The sequence below is a fragment of the Rhinoderma darwinii genome, chromosome 1 (assembly GCF_050947455.1).
Source record: "Rhinoderma darwinii isolate aRhiDar2 chromosome 1, aRhiDar2.hap1, whole genome shotgun sequence".
Taxonomy (NCBI): Eukaryota; Metazoa; Chordata; class Amphibia; order Anura; family Rhinodermatidae; genus Rhinoderma; species Rhinoderma darwinii.
This window is the reverse complement of record NC_134687.1, coordinates 161,299,635-161,321,025: the sequence shown is the minus strand read 5'-3', so window position 1 is coordinate 161,321,025 and position 21,391 is coordinate 161,299,635. Positions and strand designations below refer to the sequence as shown.

Genomic DNA, 21,391 nt, shown 5'->3' with positions numbered 1-21,391 from the left:
TGTTTTTAAAGCGTTTCACTGTATCGTTTTTGAAATATTTCAGACATTTGGGTAAATAGATATTTTTTTGTATGTTTTTTTTTGGAAACGTCTGACCTCCTAATCTTTTTTTTTTTAGATTTTTTTATAATTCTAATTTAATATTTGGTCAGCTTTTTATTTACTTTATTTACATAATTTGATACTTGATTATTTAGTTAATCTAAATACCGCAGCTGTGGATTGTTTCTAATTCTTTTTATTTAGGGACATATTGTCAAGGGTTTCCTATTGGTCCTTTTATTGCATGTCTTAAAACGAACCTAAACATTATGACAATGAAAACTCATAAGAACATAACAGTATGCATAGACGAGTACATATCAGGAACATTGGGTAAAGCTGTTGTCAACAGAGTAAAGGCTAGTCACAAGAACAGTTAAGAAAGCAGAATAATCCAAAGTTTGTCAGAAAACCATAAAAATTAACTCCTTAACAGCCAGCAGGTCATAACCCACACAAATATAGGCATAGCTCTAAGGATAAAGTATGTACATTAACTACATACAAGACCTGTTTTGGGCATTCATTACAGATTTTACGTTATTAACTAGAGCAAAAGTTGGAAAAGTTAACCATTTGCTAGCCTATCATCATTGGAGGAGTTAATGTCAGGAAGAGGCGTGAGAGGGGAGTGAAGGAGGCAGTGTCCTTAGAAAACTCGGCAGGCTTATAAATAGAGTGGGAGCATAAGGCAAGAGAACAGCTCACACCTCAGTCAGTGGCCATACAACCGTCCTGGGAGCTCAGCTGATCTGTAGATCTGTGCCAAGGAAAGATTGACAGGAACAAACATGTGTGAGCCATACTCCAAGGAGAAAACCATTGAAATGAGGAAAAAGCACATAGGGTAAGCAAAGATGTACAGCTGCTTTTCACCTAATGGAACATTAATATAATACAATTAGGATCTACTCTTACAGCTTCAGGAATATTGTTTTAGTGTTAAGAATAAACAATCCGGACAATGTCATATCCTATAGTCTTGTATTGTTTCTAAGTTTCTAACCATATGTTACTAGTACATACAAAATAGCATTATAAGATAATAACCGCATTATCCAAGAAGTTGAAAACGTATATCCTAGTTGTAACAAACCTGAGCAATAATGTAAGTTTTTGCTTCTTTAAGTTTGATGGCGACTGTGATTGGATGGGGTAAGATGTAACATGACATGTCAGGATGCCATAGTACCGAGTCCTTGAATGTCAAAGTACCCAAAATAAAACTAATCCTAATATGTGACAATCCGACCCAAAACAGATCCTAGTGTACACAGATTTCTTAATAATCTTCTGTACTTGTCATTCCCTGCAGTCACTCCTAAAAGGAACACCTATAGAAAGATGTTATGCTACATAGGAGTTAAACATACCGGTATGTCAGTAACATTGACTGATGGATAAAGTAGTCCAGGGCAAGTAGTAGCAGACAAACTACAAGTCAGGCACTTCCTAAAAGAATAAACACAGCGGTTTCCTGAGTTCATTCTAAAAGGAAAGAGGCTTCTCACATTTCTGGGTAATTAACACATATGTTCTACGAGAGAAGAAAACTCAGGAAACTTCTATAAATCTTACAAGCAAGATTTATCAAATGCAATATCTTCTACCTGAGATTTTAAATATTTGATAACAATACGTACAAAAGAATCTACTGTATTATGTTATTCTTAAAATGTGTTCGTGTGCAATAAATAGATGACTCGATAGACAGACAGAAAGACAGACAGACAGATAGATAGATAGATAGATAGATAGATAGATAGATAGATAGATAGATAGATAGATAGATAGATAGATAGATAGATAGATAGATAGATAGATAGATAGATAGATAGATAGAAGGTAAAATACCTTTTCTTGTCCCATATATCCTGTTTAGCTCTCCTGTGTTAGAAAGGAAACTTTACAGAGAGTATAGGAGAGCTCAATTCTGTGTACTCTCACACGCAAATAGGATTATATATATATATATCTCTAAAGCCAGCTAACAAAGGAGGGCTTGACAGGTTACCTTGGGGAACTGAACTCAGTGCAACTCTTTATTTAGATGAGGATCAATAGTACTGGACATAGCCACTCTGCAGGCAGGAACAGACACAAGTCATATACACCATACATCATCTATGTTTTTCCCCAATTTCTTACGTCTCTTTAAACATGTGAGCCTCTTGTACAGCCAGACAGCAGGGGAGGTTGAGCAAGCAGTCCCAATAAAATGCCTTCCAAAGGCTGCCGTTTTCCAAGAATATTTGGCTGTAGTCCAGGGCCAGACATACCATATGTGCAACTTATGCAGTTGCATAGGGGCCCAGAAGGAAAGGGGGCCACTGCCATCTTCAAAGCAGACCTCCACTGTCTATTAGATTATATGTAAGAGAATGATCTAATACATTTGATAGCTCCCAGTTACTGGTGGATTCTTAGAGACATAAGGGGGGGGGGGGGGGTTCTATGAAGAACTATATGAGAATAAGGGTCCATAGACTGTTCTTGCACAGGGTTCCTTTGCTATCTGTGTCCGCCCCTGCTGTAGACTGTGTTAATATGTGTTTGGTAGGGACATTAGATCATATTGCTCTTATAAATACAAAGTGAAGTAGAATATAACTGCTTCTAAACAACAGATCACGTGTAAGACATGGACGGCCATCCGGAGGACATGCTCATTGGGCACATTCTATATTTACTTGACCTCATGGTTGTTCTTAGTGTGCAAGAAATCAACCTAAACTTGATGTTAACCCCCCAAAGACATGTATGTTGTCATTTGTTCTAGTAATGGTAGATGTTTAGTAGTTGCCCCTCTCATTAGATTTCAGCTAGAGGCAGTGCATGTAAATGATAAATCGGTGAGGCGCTAGGTAGGCATTCCAGCATTTCTCATAGCTAATAACCAGGCTATCTAAAGCAATAGACACGGACTGCTGAGGCTCTAGGGAAAATAAAGATTATACCAAACTCCGAGACTTCATAGCGACAGGTGAGAACAAGCCTAGATACGGTAACCTTTTCTATGCATTTTACTTTGTGGGCACAATGCCAAAAAGATCTGTGGGCATGATCCCAAATACCCGTTCATTTAGTTGATTATTTTTAAAGGAAGGTTAAAAATCTCACATTTCACTGAAGTAGCAGAAATGAGTAGAATTGCTTGAAGTGAAAAAACAGCAGTGCCCTGCAGTCACCTCGAATACCAGAACGCCACAGCTGTGCAGATCTGGCTGTACATATATGTCCTCTCTTCTCTGCCAGCCAGTTGTTTTTAATTTAAGCAGAAGCCCACACTTTGTAAGCATTTCCTATGTGCTCACTTGTTCCAAGCCTCCCAGCCAGTAAACAAACTTGTCGTTGCTTAGTAAAAGCTCACTTTAAATCCCCCAAAAATCTGAGGGGCCCTATTCCATCTGGAGTCCTGTAAGCTTTTAAAATCCCTCTATAAAAGTTCTGGAATCCCCCCCCCCTACCCCCAGTCTATGTCTTGTCTCCTTTAGTATAAGTATATCCTCACTCGCAGACAGACATTTATGAGCGTCTCTTCATTTGCAATATTGTTGATATTTGGGCTTCGGATGGATTCTTCTTCACTTTGTAATACTTGGTTTTATGTATGTAATTATTTTATATGATTATCCTTTATCTAACAAACACTTTTATTTTTGTCAAATTCAAGAAAACATTTTGTGAACAGTCATACAATAACTGTTCATGTAGGGAAAAATACTCAGTCATTTCTTGTACCTAAAGTGCTTTTCCACTTTCCAAATATTATTCACATACACATAACAATTGCCTTTTAAACAAACTTTCTAATATACTTACCTTTTTAAAGATCTTGATTTCTCCTGATCGCAACTTCGGTCATGTGACGTGGCCCCAATGGAATTCAGGTCTTCCGATGCTGTCCCGACCGTTCAGTGCTCTTCTCTTCTTCTGGACGAATGCCTCTTCCGGCCGGCTCACTGAGCGGTGCGTCACCAACGCGTCAGTATGTTCTCCCAGATGACCAGGCATCATCTGGGGGCATGCACGGTTGAAAGAATGTCTCTTTGAACCACACATGCATTTGATATGGCCTGCGTTCCCAGCGCACAGCATGCTGGTATAGAATCAGTGCATGCTGGGAGCAGAAGGATGTAAACAAAGTGCTGAGGGACAACAGTAGCCGTTTTTAGAACAGAAAGGACTTGTAAAGGAAAAAAATATATTTGGGGGGTTTATGTTGGAAAAATTAAGGCGGCTTCAAGTAAATAATTTTTTTTTATCAAATCTCGGAAAACCCCTTTAAGGTTTATCTTTTAACTAGCCATACACATGCAATAGCTGTCTACTAAACACTTATTCGGCCAGCAGCTATTTCATTAGACTCATCCGAGTCAAGCGTGCATGTTTAATACAATGGGGAGAGGGATCTGGCAGGCGCTGCCCTCCTGCGGAGAAAAAGGATCAGGCACACACTGACGATTCTTCCTGTTTTAACTTTTGTTCCCAAGCTGTACCAAGAAACAAAGTAAGGCCTTTGAACACAGTTGAGATATAAACTCAATGGAGCAGATTTACTACTAAAAATTCACCAGAATTCTGGCGTACATGCTGTGCGTCACATTCATTAAATGTTTTAGACAATTTTTTTGGACACGCTTGAGAGGTGGCGTGTTCTAGCAGAAAGGTGGCCTGGTTTAAAATGTGACGCCATGCGCCAAACTTTAGGCGCAAATAACTGCCATGATCTAAGCCAACTAAAATGTGGTATAAGGAAGAGAAAAGGAAGGCGCGTTTTCGGACTGCCTTGTCTATATTTACGCTGTAACACCAAAGACAATGTGCCCCAATATATAACTGGACAAACACCAAAGTCATAACTTAAACACCAATACGAACGTCCAGTGTTAAATGACCCAAACATTTCAAGTAATATCGTTTTTTATTGAGACATGATTTAAAAATACAAATGGTAGCATAAAAGTAAAAATTAAAATGAGTCCACACAGTGAGAAAATACTTAGTGGGCTACTGGCCAAAACATCTATACCATAGTATAGTACATTGTAGCTAATCAGCAATGGTAAGTCAAGAGACAGGTTTAGAACTAATCAATTTGACCATCATAATAGCTAGACAGTAATGGCAAAGTAACCAGGAAATAAGAAACAAGTAACAAACCATGCAGATACACAATGAGGTAAAGAGTAGCGATGTGCCAGGAGCCCACTTACACCCAACGCGTTTCGCCACCAGGCAAGATAATGGCTCAAGGGGAAAATAAGGTATTATATATGTCTAAAGATTTTAGTTTAATTAGATTTACCTGAGGTATGGTTAGTGCCATCATGATTACAGACCGGAAATGGTCTAGTTGGAAGCAGTCAAGCCAAATGACCAATAGAAAACATTGTAGGAACAAAGTGAGACCGGCGGTATATGTGAAAGCAACAGAGATTGGGTGAAGTGAGTGTCAGTGATATGCTAAGACCGGAAGAAGGGCAATGAGAAGACCTTACATACTGCATTCGGTGCGGGAATAAGGCGGAAGTGCATCATAAAAGTGAAAATGAATAATTGGTCGGGCAGTGCGTCCATCACTAACAGGGGGTGGTGACTAAAAAACGTCATATGAACAGTGGTAAGGAACGGAATACCTCCATGGCGAACGGGGCATGCGCAGGAAAAACAGCAGCGCAGGCACCGTCCGGGAGGGAGAGGGAAAAGTGACTATAGGAATCTATATACAGACAATGTGTAGATGGCATATAGCGGGCAAACTAAGTTTGCCATTATTGAGTGATAACACTAAAATGCAGAAGTGTACTGTAATGGAAAAAAGTGCAAGGTGCAAAAAGATCAAAAGAAAGTGAGGCAAAACAGACAAATGTTTACGCTGTCTAAAACTTAACGTAACGGAAATTGCTGCATATTTTCAGCCCGGAATTGCGTACAGAAAATACGCAGCGGAATACAGTAGCAGCAAAGTGGGTGAGACCCAACAACACGCTACGTAAAATTTCCATCCAGAAATTCACCTGCGGTACGTATTTTATCGTTCCGCAGCATGTCAATTCCTGCTGCGGAAAGTGGACTGAATTGCTGCGTTTTTCAGAGGAGATGGGAAAAATGCAGCAAAATCCTCACTCTTTTCAGTACTAAAAAACACAAGAAATGGTGCATTTTTTCCACAACGGATTGTCTGCTAGTTTCAACGGAAATGCTGCAGAAATTTTCTGCAGCAATTCCGTTACGTGTGGACAAGCCCTTAATACAAAAATCTGCCCCAATGTGTCATCGCTTCCCAATGCTACACAAATTCATTCATATTTAAACTCATCATAGAGGTAGATGACCAGGACCATCTATATTATAGACCAGTGTTACCCAACTTGTGGCTCTTAAGTTGTAAAACTACAACTCCCATCGTGCCCTGACAGCCATGCATGCTGTATTTTTGCAATAGCTGGAAAACCATAGGTTAGGGAACACTGATATAGACAACAGCTATTCTCCCTTCAGCACATCCTTAGCACATGCTGTATTAGTTATTCACGGATACTCACTTTCATACAGTATTTCTACATGGGCCACCTTAAAAATTGTTTGAAGCCATTAGCCGCAATCCAAGTCCAAGTTTGCTCCTCAACATAAGAATATCTAGTTTACAAATGTACCTATTATAAATAAATTATTTGGCATTAGGACAAAACCTAAGCTGATTATGTTGCCAAATAAAAAGATACATAACCCTCTAGAACTTTTAGTGGCAATTCTTATCCTTTGATAGTCCTAAAATATATAATAGATATGGTAAATTTCGCTATGCATTTTACTTAACTTTATGTATACAAACTTAAATCTAGCTTGGCTAAAATGCCTAGTCATGTTTCAAGGCTGTGGGTTGGCCATTGACTTACTGTGGTGCTACCTCCAATAGGTGGCACTAGAGAGATTATTTTCCTTCTGGAGAAAAACTAACTTGCATATTTTCTTTCCCATGTAGCATTGCCTGTAACACTACATATGAGCTGTAAGAACCGGCCCTCCACCCCCGAGTGCTACATTGAAGACCTCTAGCCCAGCACCCTCCACTGTATTGACAAGGGGCTGTTTACAGATGTATTTTTCTTTCTTTTGAAGGAGATTCTGACTTGGCTAAAATCTCTGGTTATGTTTCAAGGTTCTTCTGTAGGTCAGACATTGACTAGAGAGATTGTTTTCCTTCTCTTGGAGGAGAACTAACTTGCATATCTACTATTATTAGGCATGCTAAGGCTCTTGTAATATCTGCGTTCTGGCTTTCCGGCTAGAGCAGAAGTGACAGATCTGTCATATGATGGATCCCACCGCCGCCCAATAGGTTACATTGACTTATAATGGGGTCCACAGGTTCCATTGTGATTTCTGTACTTATGACAGGTAAAATAGTCCTGGGAGTTTGCGATGGAGGCTTCCAATGTAAATGTGAACAGTGCCTTAAGACAACCTAGAGTTCATTCGTAACAAATAAAGCATAAAAATAAAAAAACTATATAATGCACAACATACATCATAGACATGAGGATGAACATGTAACAATGAGATGAGGTAAATGTTCCATTCGTTTGCATTTCTTCATGATTGGGTGTATAAGAGACAGAACAATTTTACTAATGTTTGTTTAAATTAAGATTTTTCTGAACTTTGCTTTTTTAGTGAAAGACTGTTTGTCTACTTATTATCCGCGGTGACAGCTGACTGTAGTTATTTAGTACCCTACAACCAGTCTGATCTGGTTTTGCAGGATAAATGTGAGCAGACTCTGAAAGTGACAAGACATATGTTATGCATTGTGACTACAACATATTCCTCTATTTAAAGAGGCTCTGCCACCAGATTTTGCAACCCCTATCTGCTATTGCAGCAGATCGGCGCTGCAATGGAGATAGGAGTAACGTTTTTATTTTTAAAAAATGAGCATTTTTTGGCCAAGTTATGAACATTTTCGTATTTATGCAAATGAGGCTTGCAAAAGTCCAACTGGACGTGTTTAAAGTAAAAGTCCAACTGGGCGTGTATTATGTGTGTTACATCTGGGCGTGTTTACTACTTTTACTAGCTGGGCGTTCTGACGAGAAGTATCATCCACTTCTCTTCAGAACGCCCAGCTTCTGGCAGTGCAGACACACAGCGTGTTCTCGAGAGATCACGCTGTGACGTCACTTCCCCAGGTCCTGCATCGTGTCAGACGAGCGAGGACACGTCGGCACCAGAGGCTACAGTTGATTCTGCAGCAGCATCGGCGTTTGCAGGTAAGTCGATGTAGCTACTTACCTGCAAACGCTGATGCTGCTGCAGAATCAACTGTAGCCTCTGGTGCCGATGTGGCCGACACGATGCAGGACCTGTGAGTGACGTCACAGCGTGATCTCTCGAGAACACGCTGTGTGTCTGCACTGTCAGAAGCTGGGCGTTCTGAAGAGAAGTGGATGATACTTCTCATCAGAACGCCCAGCTAGTAAAAGTAGTAAACACGCCCCGATGTACGCACATCATACACGCCCAGTTGGACTTTTACTTTAAACACGTCCAGTTGGACTTTTGCAAGCCTCATTTGCATAACTACAAAAATGGTCATAACTTGGCCAAAAATGCTCGTTTTTTTAAAAATAAAAACGTTACTGTAATCTACATTGCAGCGCCTATCTGCTGCAATAGCAGATAGGGCTTGCAAAATCTGGTGACAGAGCCTCTTTAAAGAGGCTCTGTCTCCAGATTATAAGTGCCCCGTCTCCTACATAATCTGATTGGCGCTGTAATGTAGATAACAACAGTGGTTTTTATTTTGAAAAACGATCATTTTTGAGCAAGTTATGAGCAATTTTAGATTTATGCTAATTAGTTTCTTAAAGACCAACTGGGCGTGTTTTTACTTTTGACCAAGTTCATTGTTTGCTGAGGACCTGTAGCTCAGCTGATGTGTCAATTTGTGCTGTGGAACTCTTATATTGATATTAAACAGGATACTACTTGTTATTAAAGTGATCTTTGCTACAAATTAACCTTATATGCTTCTCACCAATATATAATGTTTGTTTACTTTTTAGATTGTTCTGTATGGTTCATCTGTTCTTTTTGTTGCCAGTTAAAATCACTCATAATAAGGTGGCAAGATAGCAGTTCCTCTGATTACATTACTTAAAAAGGGTTTTACATTGATGGCCCATCCTTATCCCATTAATAAACAGAACAAAGGTGTATCGGGCCTTCACTGGTGTACCCTGCACAAATATGTCCATATGAGTATGGCTGTGCCTGGTACTGCAGCCAGGCCCATTCAAGTGAATGAGGCTGAGCATGGCCGAGCTGCGGTACTTGGCATAGCCACATCATCACAACATCATATCGAGGATGTTGTGTTTGGTATTGGAGTGAAGAGGCCACCGCTTAGTTTTGGTGATTATGGGAGTCCCCTGGTTAAGACCCCCATGATCATACATCGATGTCCAATTATCATAATATCCTGGAAAAAAAACTTTTAATACTGATGTTCTTTAAAGCTCTGCCTAACCTCTTATCCAAGCACTCTTTGTGGTGCCCTTGGCTGAGTATTTGAAAGTTGTACCACTGCTTTGCTTTGTTCTCACCTTTCTATATTGAGCCATAACAAGAAGCATTACAGTTAGCAATGCTCAACACTACACTCAGTAGATTAAGGCATACCCTGTATCACATCTCTGAGACCTGGCATCCACTCTCTTCTGTATTACAAATCCATATTGTTTGAATCTTGGAGTACGGTGCCTATAGACTTCTATGGGTCCATACTGTACCTCTTTGTGACTCCAATGTTATGAAGACACACAGAGGGTTTTTTCTCTATATGAATCTATGATAAAAAAAACCTGTGGGTTCCACAGATGAATTACGTTTGATGCATGTAAGGAAATATTTTACAAGTTTTCAAGAATTCTGATTATTAGTAAATAGGCCTTAATATTGCTTCTGAAAATAGTAAGTGCAAAAGTCTACAATAATCTTGGTTGGTTGGTAGGTAAGTATTTGTTATAAGACAGCAGCATAGAATATAACGCCATTTATTTTTCGTATTTATTCCCTTTAGACCATCCTGCAAAGTATTTTTTGCAAAAGATCCAATTAAGATTGTATGCGCAAAAGGACAGTACATGTTTGATGAAAGAGGAGAAAGATACCTCGATTGCATAAATAATGTTGCTCATGGTAAGTTGATCAATTAAATATAGCAGAGTAAGTCAATCTACACATATACACAATAGATTGTATAACACAACTGCCGGAGGTCCTGTTTGTATGATCTCATTGGATCATTGTGTTCCTTTGGCAGCACTTGTACATGAATAATTAATTTTTTTCCTCACTTGTAGTTGGACATAGTCATCCCGAGGTGACAAAGGCTGCAGTGAAGCAGATGGAATTACTGAATACAAACTCTAGATTCCTGCATGACAACCTTGTCCAGTATGCTGAACGCCTAACAGCTACCCTTCCTGAGAAGCTCTCTGTTTGCTACTTTGTTAACTCAGGGTATGTTTGTAAATAATGTTTTTTTTTCTGTATACAATATATCTTATTAGGATTGTTTTTAAAGTTAGCTATATTATGCCCCAGATTTTAAAAGTTATGGACACCTTTTACATTGAAAAAAAATATTTTTATATATATATTGGTAATTACCTGGATTAAAAAAAATTACGTTTCAGGCTGCATTCTCCATTCATTTTCAGACTCCCTGATATTCAATTTACAACCTGCTCCTTGCTTCAGACTTTTTTTTTTTTGGGCATGTCCCTTCCAGTAATACATGCTAGATGCGATTGTGTCCACGATGCTGCTTCCTTCACTATCTGTCATGTATCAGCACAGCTTCATTCCTGTACTGCTTTCCATAGATCCTGTATAATCTTTTTACTGGGCATAGACTGACTCTGATGATGAGGAGTGTGTGATCTCTTCCCCCTCCCCTGCAAAATGTTGTGCATGCTTTCCTCCTTATCTTCATTCTGATTCAGAAGTGCATTAGCCCCCTTCTGGGGTATACTTTCTCTTTTACTGAAGTTGGATGACACCATCAGATCTCCACAACAGTGTGTAGTTCCAGGGGTGTCATTTGTTAACTAAATTAATGAGATAAAAAAAAAACACAACAGGGCATTTCATGGACCAATACCTTGAAGAAATGGAAGGGTAAACAGTAGGGAACCTGCTCACCTTTAGTGGTTATGCTACAACCCAGGGACAACCCTGCAGGGGCTTATCTTCTTTCTGAAACACTTTCCACACAAACAGCATATAAAGGTGTTCCCCTCCTTATTTGTTTAACTTTCTCCTGCAGGTCAGAAGCAAATGACCTAGCTTTACGTTTGGCACGACAGTACTCTGGCCACGATGATGTGATAACCCTTGACCAGTAAGTTTTTCAATGTCATTATACCATAGAGCAGTCACCTTTGCTTACTCATTAAATCTGTAAGAAAGTAGAGAAGCTCCTGTCAATTATATATAGTTCATGTTCAGCTAAGAATGCTTTTACTTAAGCCTGAAATAAATACATAAATTGTAATACTATGTAAATAAACTTGAATTCTAGGTAAAGAACATAAAAAGCAATAATAATAATAATAATAATAATAATAATATTGGGTATGTCATTATAATCATACTTCATACAAATGCATAATCTATCTGTCATCCGTTGATTCAGTGCCTACCATGGACATGTGACGTCTTTGATTGACATAAGTCCATACAAATTTGAACAACTAGGAAAAGAAGCCAAAAAAATATATGTTCACGTGGTGAGTGTTCATTACCACTTCTATTTGCTAGCATTTTCTGTTTACATATCGATATCTTCATTGCTTCCCCATAGATTATGCCAACTCTTAATTTTTCTGTTATCTCATACTTATATTTAGAAATGTCAACTTTGTAATAGGAAAACGTACTAAAAGAAGGATTTATACTGCTGCGATTTAACTCAACGATGAATCCGGTTTCAGAGGCTCAGTGTTAGACACAACAGATCTTTACAACCTATAAAAATATAATATTAAATTCATTATCACAGACTATTGATCCTTTTTGGATTTAAAAAAGAAATAAAATTATAGGTAAACTTTAACCTATTTTATTGTAATCTGGGAGGAACTCAATAAAAACTTAAAGCAGTTGTACAAGGCAACTCAAAACCCAAAATTTTTATACATTTTATTTAAGAAGTTAAGCCAATTCTTTCACAATTCTTTAGTGCGGTTTGTTTAAGATAGTAAAAATGGCTACAGAATTAGAACTTCCTATTCCATTTTTTTTTTTTTTTTTTTTTTTAATCAATTAGATATATTATTAAATTCATATATTGGTAGAAAATAGTGAATATATTCATCTAAACAAGAATAAAGAATGACATTAATGTAGTGTACCAGTGTATCATTCCCTTCAAATTGGTTTTTCACAGTACATGTCCCTTTTATGTATTCAATGTTAATGACTCCCTCTGGAATTTTTACATTTTTTTTATTTTATTTTATGCTGTGGTTATAGTTTCCCCTCTGGGACCCGCAAAAAAACATGAGCTATGCTTATAAAATATGGCACATGCATGGATATAAAGCTCAATTGCAATATTTGAATGTTCCCAATAGTGCATCAAAATCACTCACTCTCAATGATACTGCTCCTTTACAAAAGCAAGCGCCGTAACCATTTCCCATATTAAAAGCAAAAAATAATGTTTTTGGATACTCTGCTAACTTTTAAGTTTGTGTTTATTTTCCATGTTTTTTTTAAATGCTTAAAAAATACTTGCTTGTTCCAGGCTCCGTCACCTGATACCTACAGGGGTAAATACAGGGAAGACCACCCTGACCCTGGAGAGGCATATGCTGATGAAGTAAATGAAATAATTGGAGAGGCTCACCAAAATAATCGAAAGGTTAGTTTGGAAACACAGACACTCTACCTTAGACGTAGATGTTTGCTGATTCATATATGTATGCAATGTATCTAGGTATGTATCTATGCATCTGTCTATGTATGATAACTTTATCTTTCCGACAGTGTGTTTGTACTTTTGTTTGAACAGTAACTACATTACAATGCACAACAAAAAAATGCATTTATACCACACACAAAGAATAATGAGAATATTGTTGACAGTAAATGATGATTGCCGAAAATTGACCAACATGCAATGTATTGTATTCTTTTCCATTTCAGTTGTTTCATGTAAACATTTGCAGAATGGGCATGTTATAGTGCTGTTCTTTTGGTTAAAACTTCTGTTCTGGTTGTTAAATCTATATCTATATCTTTTTGCTCTCTATGCATTAGTTCAGTCAACATACAGCATAACTGTATACAAGGCTGGACGGGCCCACCTAAGGAACTGAGGACCACTGGTGGGTCCAGCCTCTGACATGTTATTGTAAGAAAGTTGTTATTGGCATTGCTGCTGTATATTATATTTTGGGTTTGTTTTTGTTTCTTTGCAAATAACAGTTTATTCCCTAATAATGACCTATGTGTGGAATGATAGCAGGGGATATTATGAGGGATGTGTAATATGTATAAATATATAGATTATAGTGGTATATATGGTATAGTGAAGCTGAAGTGCCGTGAATATGTCTTATATTTGGTGAATGTAGTAGTCACTTCTTATTTGGAGAACAGCAATGTCACACAATGTCCCTCCGATTTTGCTGCTGAAGAATCCTGTGCACCATTTACCAGTTGCATGACACCATTGTAATGCCATGTCAACATCTGCCACAGGTTTACTTGACATTTCATACATGCCTCATTACTTATACTGAAGTCTGTACGACATGTTTTGCCTGCTATATATTCTTCTGGTGGACATAACTGAGCTAATGGGATACATACATTGCTAGACTTGAATCACACATGCAGTTTTGTAGCACACACACACACACACACACACACACAGTTTTGTTGCAGTTTTTGGCTGTGTTTTTTCAGTCAAAGCCAAAAGTGCATGCAAAAGGAGGGAATGGTATAAAGAAAAGACTGACGCATCTCCTTTCTTTTGTGTCCAGTCCTGTGTTTGGCTCAAAAAACGGAGGCAAAAACTGCACCAAAACTGCATTACAACTGTGTAATCCTGGCCTAAGGGTAAGACTGATACTTTTCCTTATTTTTGGATCCACTCTTGGCTTTGGCACAAAACTGCATTAAAAACTGCCACGAAAAATACATGTGTGAATCCAGCCTTAGGCTATGTTCACATGCTACAGTAGAACAGGCTGTAAAATATGGAGCGGTTTTCAAGGGAAAAAAAATCTGATTTTCAGCCGTTTTTAAAGCATCAAACGTTTTTTGATGCGTTTTTTTAGTTGTTTTTCTATTGACAGAATGAAAAACTGCTTCAAAAACAGCTCAAGAAGTGACATGCACCTCTTTTAACGGGGTGTTTTTTTACACGCTGTTTTTTCAAACGGCCGCGTAAAAAAAACGCCTGTCTGAACGAAGCGCCATTTTTGCTATTGAAATCAATGGGCGGAGGTTTGGAGGCGTTCAGCTGCCTTTTTTCAGGCATTTTTTTGAGGCGTTTACGCCTTGAAAAACATGTGAAAACACTGCGTGTGAACATACCCTTACACTACAACTACCTAGCGGTGCCTCATGAAAGAATGAAAAAGGGTCTGCTGAAGCTGCTTGTGATTGATTTTATTTGGTGTAGGTAGTTTAATAACTGACGCCTTGATTTTTATTCTCTCCTTTAGACAGACACACCAGTATTCTGTTTAACTTGTTTCCTTTTTTTAGACTTCTTATTTCTGTTCTGGTTCAGGGTGTTACCCATTCGAAAATATTTAACAACCCACTGCTGCTTTGGGACTGGATTTATTATTCTTTACTAGAGTATACATTTTTCAAGTTGAGGAAAGGTTCCTACGCATCTGCTAAAGACCACAAGGATATCCTGTGATCTGGTCTAGGCCCTAATAATGAATCCTTCTTCTGCCAAGGGCTTTGGATTTGCAGAACAAAATGTAATAATCATCTGTTCCTTCGAACATTCATGACAGCATTCTGTTGTCAATTCATGTTTCAAAGCTATTATTCCATGAAATAAAAATATACTACTTTTATCATTAAACCACATTACAAGGAACATATGGATGTCACAGAAGCGTAGGTCATTGTGTAACTATTAAAAATAGGTATCATTTCAGTTTACTATAAAATTAACAGATGTGACTATGACATTTGGGGGGTGGGTAAGTGCATTTTGGGCTACGAAATACATCGAAATGCAAAATGGGTGACATAAAGATAGAAAACAAGATTATTTATATACTGTTTATTCTTCTGGCCTTATAAAAAGCCTTTGTCATAGGGAAAGAAAGACTTGCATTCATTTGTGAGACAAAAGGATGGTTATGAAACACGAGCCTTGCAAGCCTGGAACACTTGGTTCATGCTAATCGTAATCGAGTGACATAATTCTGTAAAATGTTTCTTTTACACTAAGGAATTTATGGATCAACCGTGCAAAACCTTCTTACTAATAGTCAGTTTTTCTTTTCCCTTTATCTCCCTTTTACATATTGTAGGTGTTGATGGCGTTACCCAGTTGCTGACCAAGCTGTGCTAAAGACTTATATCTCTCCTTTGGAATTCGCCATGATGTTGCACTGTAGTGCTCTCTTCGACTATATAGTGTATATATTTATTTATTCACAACTTTGTATTTTCAGATGATGGATGATGATGCTTTACCCATCAATGTGTTATAGTGTGGAAAGAAAACAATAAAAATATAATACAGACCACAGATCAGCTAATAAAATAAAACAGAGTGATTCAAATGTCTCCATATAATGGGAATAGCGGGACTCAAAAGTTTCCAGGCTTGGGGATTGGTTGCCTTAGCTTCATAGAGTGGCCCCCAAGTTCCCAAAAACTCAGCCCCCTTGATTTTTACTTGTGGTAGCACTTGAAGGTGATTGTGTACAAGAAAAAGACAAGTACCATGAATCACACACATAAAACATGGCGTCTTTCAGCAATGAGCGGGAGAGATGCATCCGTATATATTTAAGAAGGAATGGCAACTATGTGGGGTATATTTTGTGAATAGAGTGACCATTGTTTCTATATATGAAGATTTTTTTGAATCACCCTTTTTGAGCATCTTTTTTTAACATAAAAATCCCTTGGAAACATGTGTGATAGCTTGTGGTCATCTACCTGTTGCTGTACTGAAACTTGATTGGTCTGTTATGTATATAAATAATGTGTATCCACTTTAACTCTTAAAGTGACGCTCCGGACCAAGGACAAAATTATAAATGTGATGGGGTGTATGGAGTTATATTAGCTGATGCCCTCTAGTTGTGCCCCTCTGCTGTGGATCCACCGCTTTGGGGTCCCCTCTGTGTTGTCCCAAAATGGACACAGCACTCCACATACAGTCTAAAACACTCACAATGTTCTCGGATTGGACAGAACTGCTCACGTGAGCAGCTCTGGCCAATCCGAGAACAAAGGGAGTGTCTTAGACTCAGACTTTGATGTGCTGCAGACATTTTGGGACAACACAGTACCACAAAGCGGTGGATCAATGGCAGAGAGGTGCAACTAGAAGGCACCAGGTAATATTACTCAATATACACATTCATATTTCAAATGTTGTCGCGGGACTGGAGGGTTGATTTAAGGGACTCATGCCATGTTGTCAATATTGTTTTACATTTTAAGGGCCATATATTTTGCAGACAATTATAACTGACTTTGGAAATATGTGGTATAAATCATAGCTTTGAAGAATTGACCTTTTTTTTATCTTTCCCAGTTGGAGACTTAATAATAACAACTTATCTAAGAAACATTATCATGTATAATTATATATGATTTTTTTTTTTATTCCTAATAACCTTGAATTTCCCTTCCTAGAAAATGATCCGTTGTTGGCAATACAGGCGATGATTGTTGCTAGGAATGAACTAAACAAATACCTTGCGTTGCTCAGTGCTCTTGTGCATCTAGTGAAGGTCATCTTGGCTGATGTCAAGTAGCATTGAAGACATTACTGACTAATGATGGTCTAGCCCATGAATTCTAACCTTCTTACTGCCAAACTGTGATTTCACAATGGGTTTTGGGCTACTATATTTGGAGACCTTAGACTAATGATTTTCCACTCAAAAAAGGTTACACAGCCTGGACTAAAGACATATTAACACATCCAGTAGAGCATTGCCCTGATATTTTCTTCTCTTATATAGATTGCTGCTTTCATTGCTGAATCCATGCAGAGCTGTGGAGGTCAAATTATCCCACCACCTGGCTATTTCCAGAAAGTGGCAGAGTATGTACCCAGTTTAAGAAGGATTTGCTTGGGTAAAAAATAGGAACGTTATCAAAAGGAATCTTATTTCTAATGACATCATATCAAAAACATAATTATCAAGTCTTTAAAGAGCTGATAACATTAGGAAAAAATATGTATACGTTTCATTGTCCCTGGAGTGCTAAAACTATGTGAGAAAAAACTATTGGGAACATATCCTCAGAAGATGACATATTATTTAAATCAGGTGTTAATTGTACACATATTTTTTTTAAAGTAATTTTTTTGTATTTTTTTATGTGTCTATTATGAGGTATTCAGTTTTCATGCTGGCTTCTAGAGAGCACACAATAAGTTGTGTGAATTTCCTATTTTTCGGCAGCTTAGGCTAAGTTCACACTACAGTTACTATCAGTTTACCGCTCTTCCGTCAGAGAAAGAGAGGATTGATACAGTAAACGGAAAGCAACGGTTCCGTTAGAATTACCATTGATTTCAATGGTAATTCTTTTGTATTAGTTGCTCCTCGTTTGTCTTCGTTCACTAGGTTTCCATTTTTTTGAACGGAAACAAATGTGCAGTCTGCAAAACTTTCGTTTCCGTTCAAAAACACAGAAACCTAGCGAACGGAGACAAACAGAAAGCAACTGATACAAAAGAATTATCAGTGAAATCAATGGTAATTCTAACGGAACGGTCGCTTTCTGTTTAATGTATTGATCCTCTCTTCCTCTGACGGAAGAGAGGTAAACGTATAGTAACGCTAGTGTGAAAGAAGCTTTGCTTGTCAACTTTGCTGTGTACACTAGGCAGGTCACAGAGCGATCATATTAGGATCAGCGGGGGATTCAATGACAGATGACAGCTCTATTGTACTATAGGAGGCAAAGATAAAGAAGCATAGCAACATTATACACCATACATACAGCTAAGGCTCGCCTGGCACTCCCTAGTCTCTGGGGGAGGGGAGCTGTACTGCATCGCTTCCTGAAGACTGCATTAAATCTTTTGATGCTTTTCTGTTCATTATCTCCCATGCATTGCCATAAAGCACACACTCCCTGTTGCACTGTGTGTACAGACATAGCTGGATGGATGTGTGAGCTTTCAATATGGCCGCCCCATGGGAAAAAAAATTCTATAAAAAATAACAAATGCATTATTTTTCTTCTACTTACTTACATTTAATGAATAAAACATAAACTACATAATACATTCCCTTTAATGTTGCAAAATATAATTTTTTAAGAGGATATTTTACAGGCTATTTTATCAATAAGCAAGACTGATGGTTTGTGCAATTCACTGGGACAGAACTGGTTCTGTTAACTCTCAACTTTTCCAAATCTTTATGGAATGATTCCTGTGCATGTTTCAGTATAAAGAAATGCAGAGATAACATTTCTAGAAAGAGCAGTGAGATTAAAGTTCATAATAGACATGCATAAATGTTTCGATTTTACCATAAATCAAATTGATAACAATGGATGAGACATGGCCCACCAGAGGGATCATTTTATCACTACAGGCTCCATTGACTGCAAAATAATTCTGACTGAAGACCAAATACCTTCTGAGCTTGCATTCCCTGAAAGCTGCTATAATTCTTAGCTGTATTTCCATGCTCGATTGCTGTATTTCTTTAATTTTAGGTATGTACATAAGGCTGGAGGCGTATTCATAGCTGATGAAGTGCAGGTTGGCTTTGGACGAGTTGGAAGACATTTCTGGAGTTTCCAGCTACAGGGTGAAGATTTTGTACCAGACATTGTCACCATGGGAAAACCCATTGGTAATGGACATCCAATGTCTTGTGTCGTTACAACAAGAGAAATTGCAGAAGCCTTTGGGGCGACTGGTTTGGAATACTTTAACACGGTAAATTTGTGTAAAATGTTAATGGGGCATTCTCATCTCGGAAATGTGTGGCGTATTCACAGCATATGCCAAAAAAGACTGATATATGCGGGTCCCAACTATGGGTCCCGCACCTATCTCTAGAATGAGGCCCCCTGACCCCTGTCTTACCTTTTGTGCTGTCGAGGTTCTCCAGCCAACTGAAACAGCATAGCAGAATGAGCTACACTGTTTCCCTAGCAACCGAGTTCCGGAAACAGCGTAGCTCACTGTGCTAAGCTGTTTCCGTAACATCCATTCACTTCACAGGTCCGGAAACAGCCTAAGAAAACGCACTTGGCTGTTTCCTGGGAAACCCGGCCAACTCATTAGACAGTGGCCGAAGTCGAGTGCAGCAGAAGGTAGGATGGGGGTCAGGGGCCCTGTTCTAGAGAAAGGTGCGAGTCCCCGATGTGGGACCTGCATCTATCAGATATTTATTGCATATTCTGTGGATATTCCATAAATGTCTGAGATGGGAATACTCCTTACTACTATACTATACTATGGTACTACTACAGTCCTTTATAAAGTATGTAAAGATGCCTAGACATTCAAGTTATACAGTATAATGAGAATACAGCTAGGTCTACACGGCAACTTTTTGTAGTGTGACTTTCAAATTTTAACTGTCAGGCAACTGCTGCATTCTACAAAAGTAAATTGAGTTGCGTGCATCCCCTAGACTTCAACTGTGGTATAAAAGGAGTTAATATTTGAAAGTCGTGCTACAAAAAGTCTCCATGTAGTCCCAGTGTAAGTGCTTGTCCACACGTAACGAAATTGCTTCGTATTTTCCGTCCAGAATTGCAGATGGAAAATACGCAGCAGAATACACTAGCAGCAAAGTGGGTGAGATTTAACAAATCTCATCCACACGCTGCGTACAAATTCCGAGCAGATATTCACCTGCAGTGCGTATATTTAGTACCGCAGCATGTCAATTCCTGCTGCGGAAAGTGGACTTAATTGTTGAGTTTTTCAGAGGAGATGTCACCATCTCCCAGCATTGAAAAAAATGCAGCAAAATCCGCACCATATTCTGCAGTAAAAAACACGGGAAATGGTGCGGTTATTCCGCAGCAGAATTTCTGCTAATTTCTGTGGAATTGCTGCAGAAATTTTCTGCAGCAATACTGTTACGTGTGGACAAGCCTTAATAGTACTAATAATAGTTAACCCCTTAGTGACCAATACGCCTTTTCACGTTGGTCACTAAGGGGCCTTAGGCTAGGCTGACGCCTTTTCACGTGAGCCTAGTCTAAGTCCTGATGACAGCTGAGCTCCTGCTCCAACACCCGCGATCAAAGTTTACTTCGATCGCGGCCGTTTAACCCGTTAAATGCCGCCGTCAATAGCGACCGCAGCATTTTACTTTGTTTACAGAGGGAGTGCGCTCCCTCTGTCACCCATCGGCGGCCCGCAAATGCAATCGCGGGTCTCCGATGGGTAGTCATGGCAGCCGGGGGCTTGATAAAAGCCCCCAGGTCTGCCCTGGACATATGCCTGTTTGGACGCGCCGGAGGCACGTCCTAACGGATTGCCTGTCAGATTTACACTGACAGGCAATAATGCTCTGGTATACGAAGTATATCAAAGCATTATAGCAGCGATCTGAAGATCGCACAGTAAAGTTCCCTAGTGGGACTAGTGAAATAAGTCATAAATGTGAAATAAAGATTAATAATAAAAATTACAGTAAAAAAATAAATAAAACCATTTTTTTCCCTAAAAAGTGGTTTTATTTAGTAAAAGTGTAAAAAATAAATAACAGTACACATATATGGTATCGCCGCGACCATAATGACTCCATTGATAAAGTTAATATGTAATTTAAACCGCAAGGTAAACACCGTAAAAAAAACTCAAAAAACAATGGCGAAATTAAAAAAAAATTCCATTGCCCCCCAAAAAAGTCATAATAAAAATGAATCAATAAGTGCCATGCACCCCAAAACAGTACCAATCAAAACTACGTCTCGTCCCGCAGAAAACAAGCCCAAAAAATCACTACATTGATGGAAAAATAAAAAAGTTACGGCTCTTGGAAAGCAACGATGCAAAAACAAATAATTTTAGTACAAAAGTGTTTTTATTGTGCAAAAGTCGTAATACATAAAAAAAAACTCT

At 38.5% G+C, this 21,391-nt stretch overlaps 1 protein-coding gene across 1 annotated transcript in view; it reads left to right on the top strand.

The window, feature by feature from the left end:
- Positions 1 to 733: 733 nt before the first annotated feature.
- The window catches only part of ETNPPL (ethanolamine-phosphate phospho-lyase), a 32,778-nt gene continuing 12,120 nt past the window's right edge, over positions 734 to 21,391 (top strand). The window contains exons 1-8 of the mRNA XM_075860517.1: positions 734 to 889; positions 10,130 to 10,248; positions 10,413 to 10,572; positions 11,381 to 11,455; positions 11,750 to 11,843; positions 12,863 to 12,979; positions 17,301 to 17,383; positions 19,018 to 19,243. Of these exons, the coding sequence (XP_075716632.1) occupies positions 834 to 889; positions 10,130 to 10,248; positions 10,413 to 10,572; positions 11,381 to 11,455; positions 11,750 to 11,843; positions 12,863 to 12,979; positions 17,301 to 17,383; positions 19,018 to 19,243 (930 nt within the window). The 5' untranslated portion in view covers positions 734 to 833. The remainder of the gene's footprint in view (positions 890 to 10,129; positions 10,249 to 10,412; positions 10,573 to 11,380; positions 11,456 to 11,749; positions 11,844 to 12,862; positions 12,980 to 17,300; positions 17,384 to 19,017; positions 19,244 to 21,391) is intronic.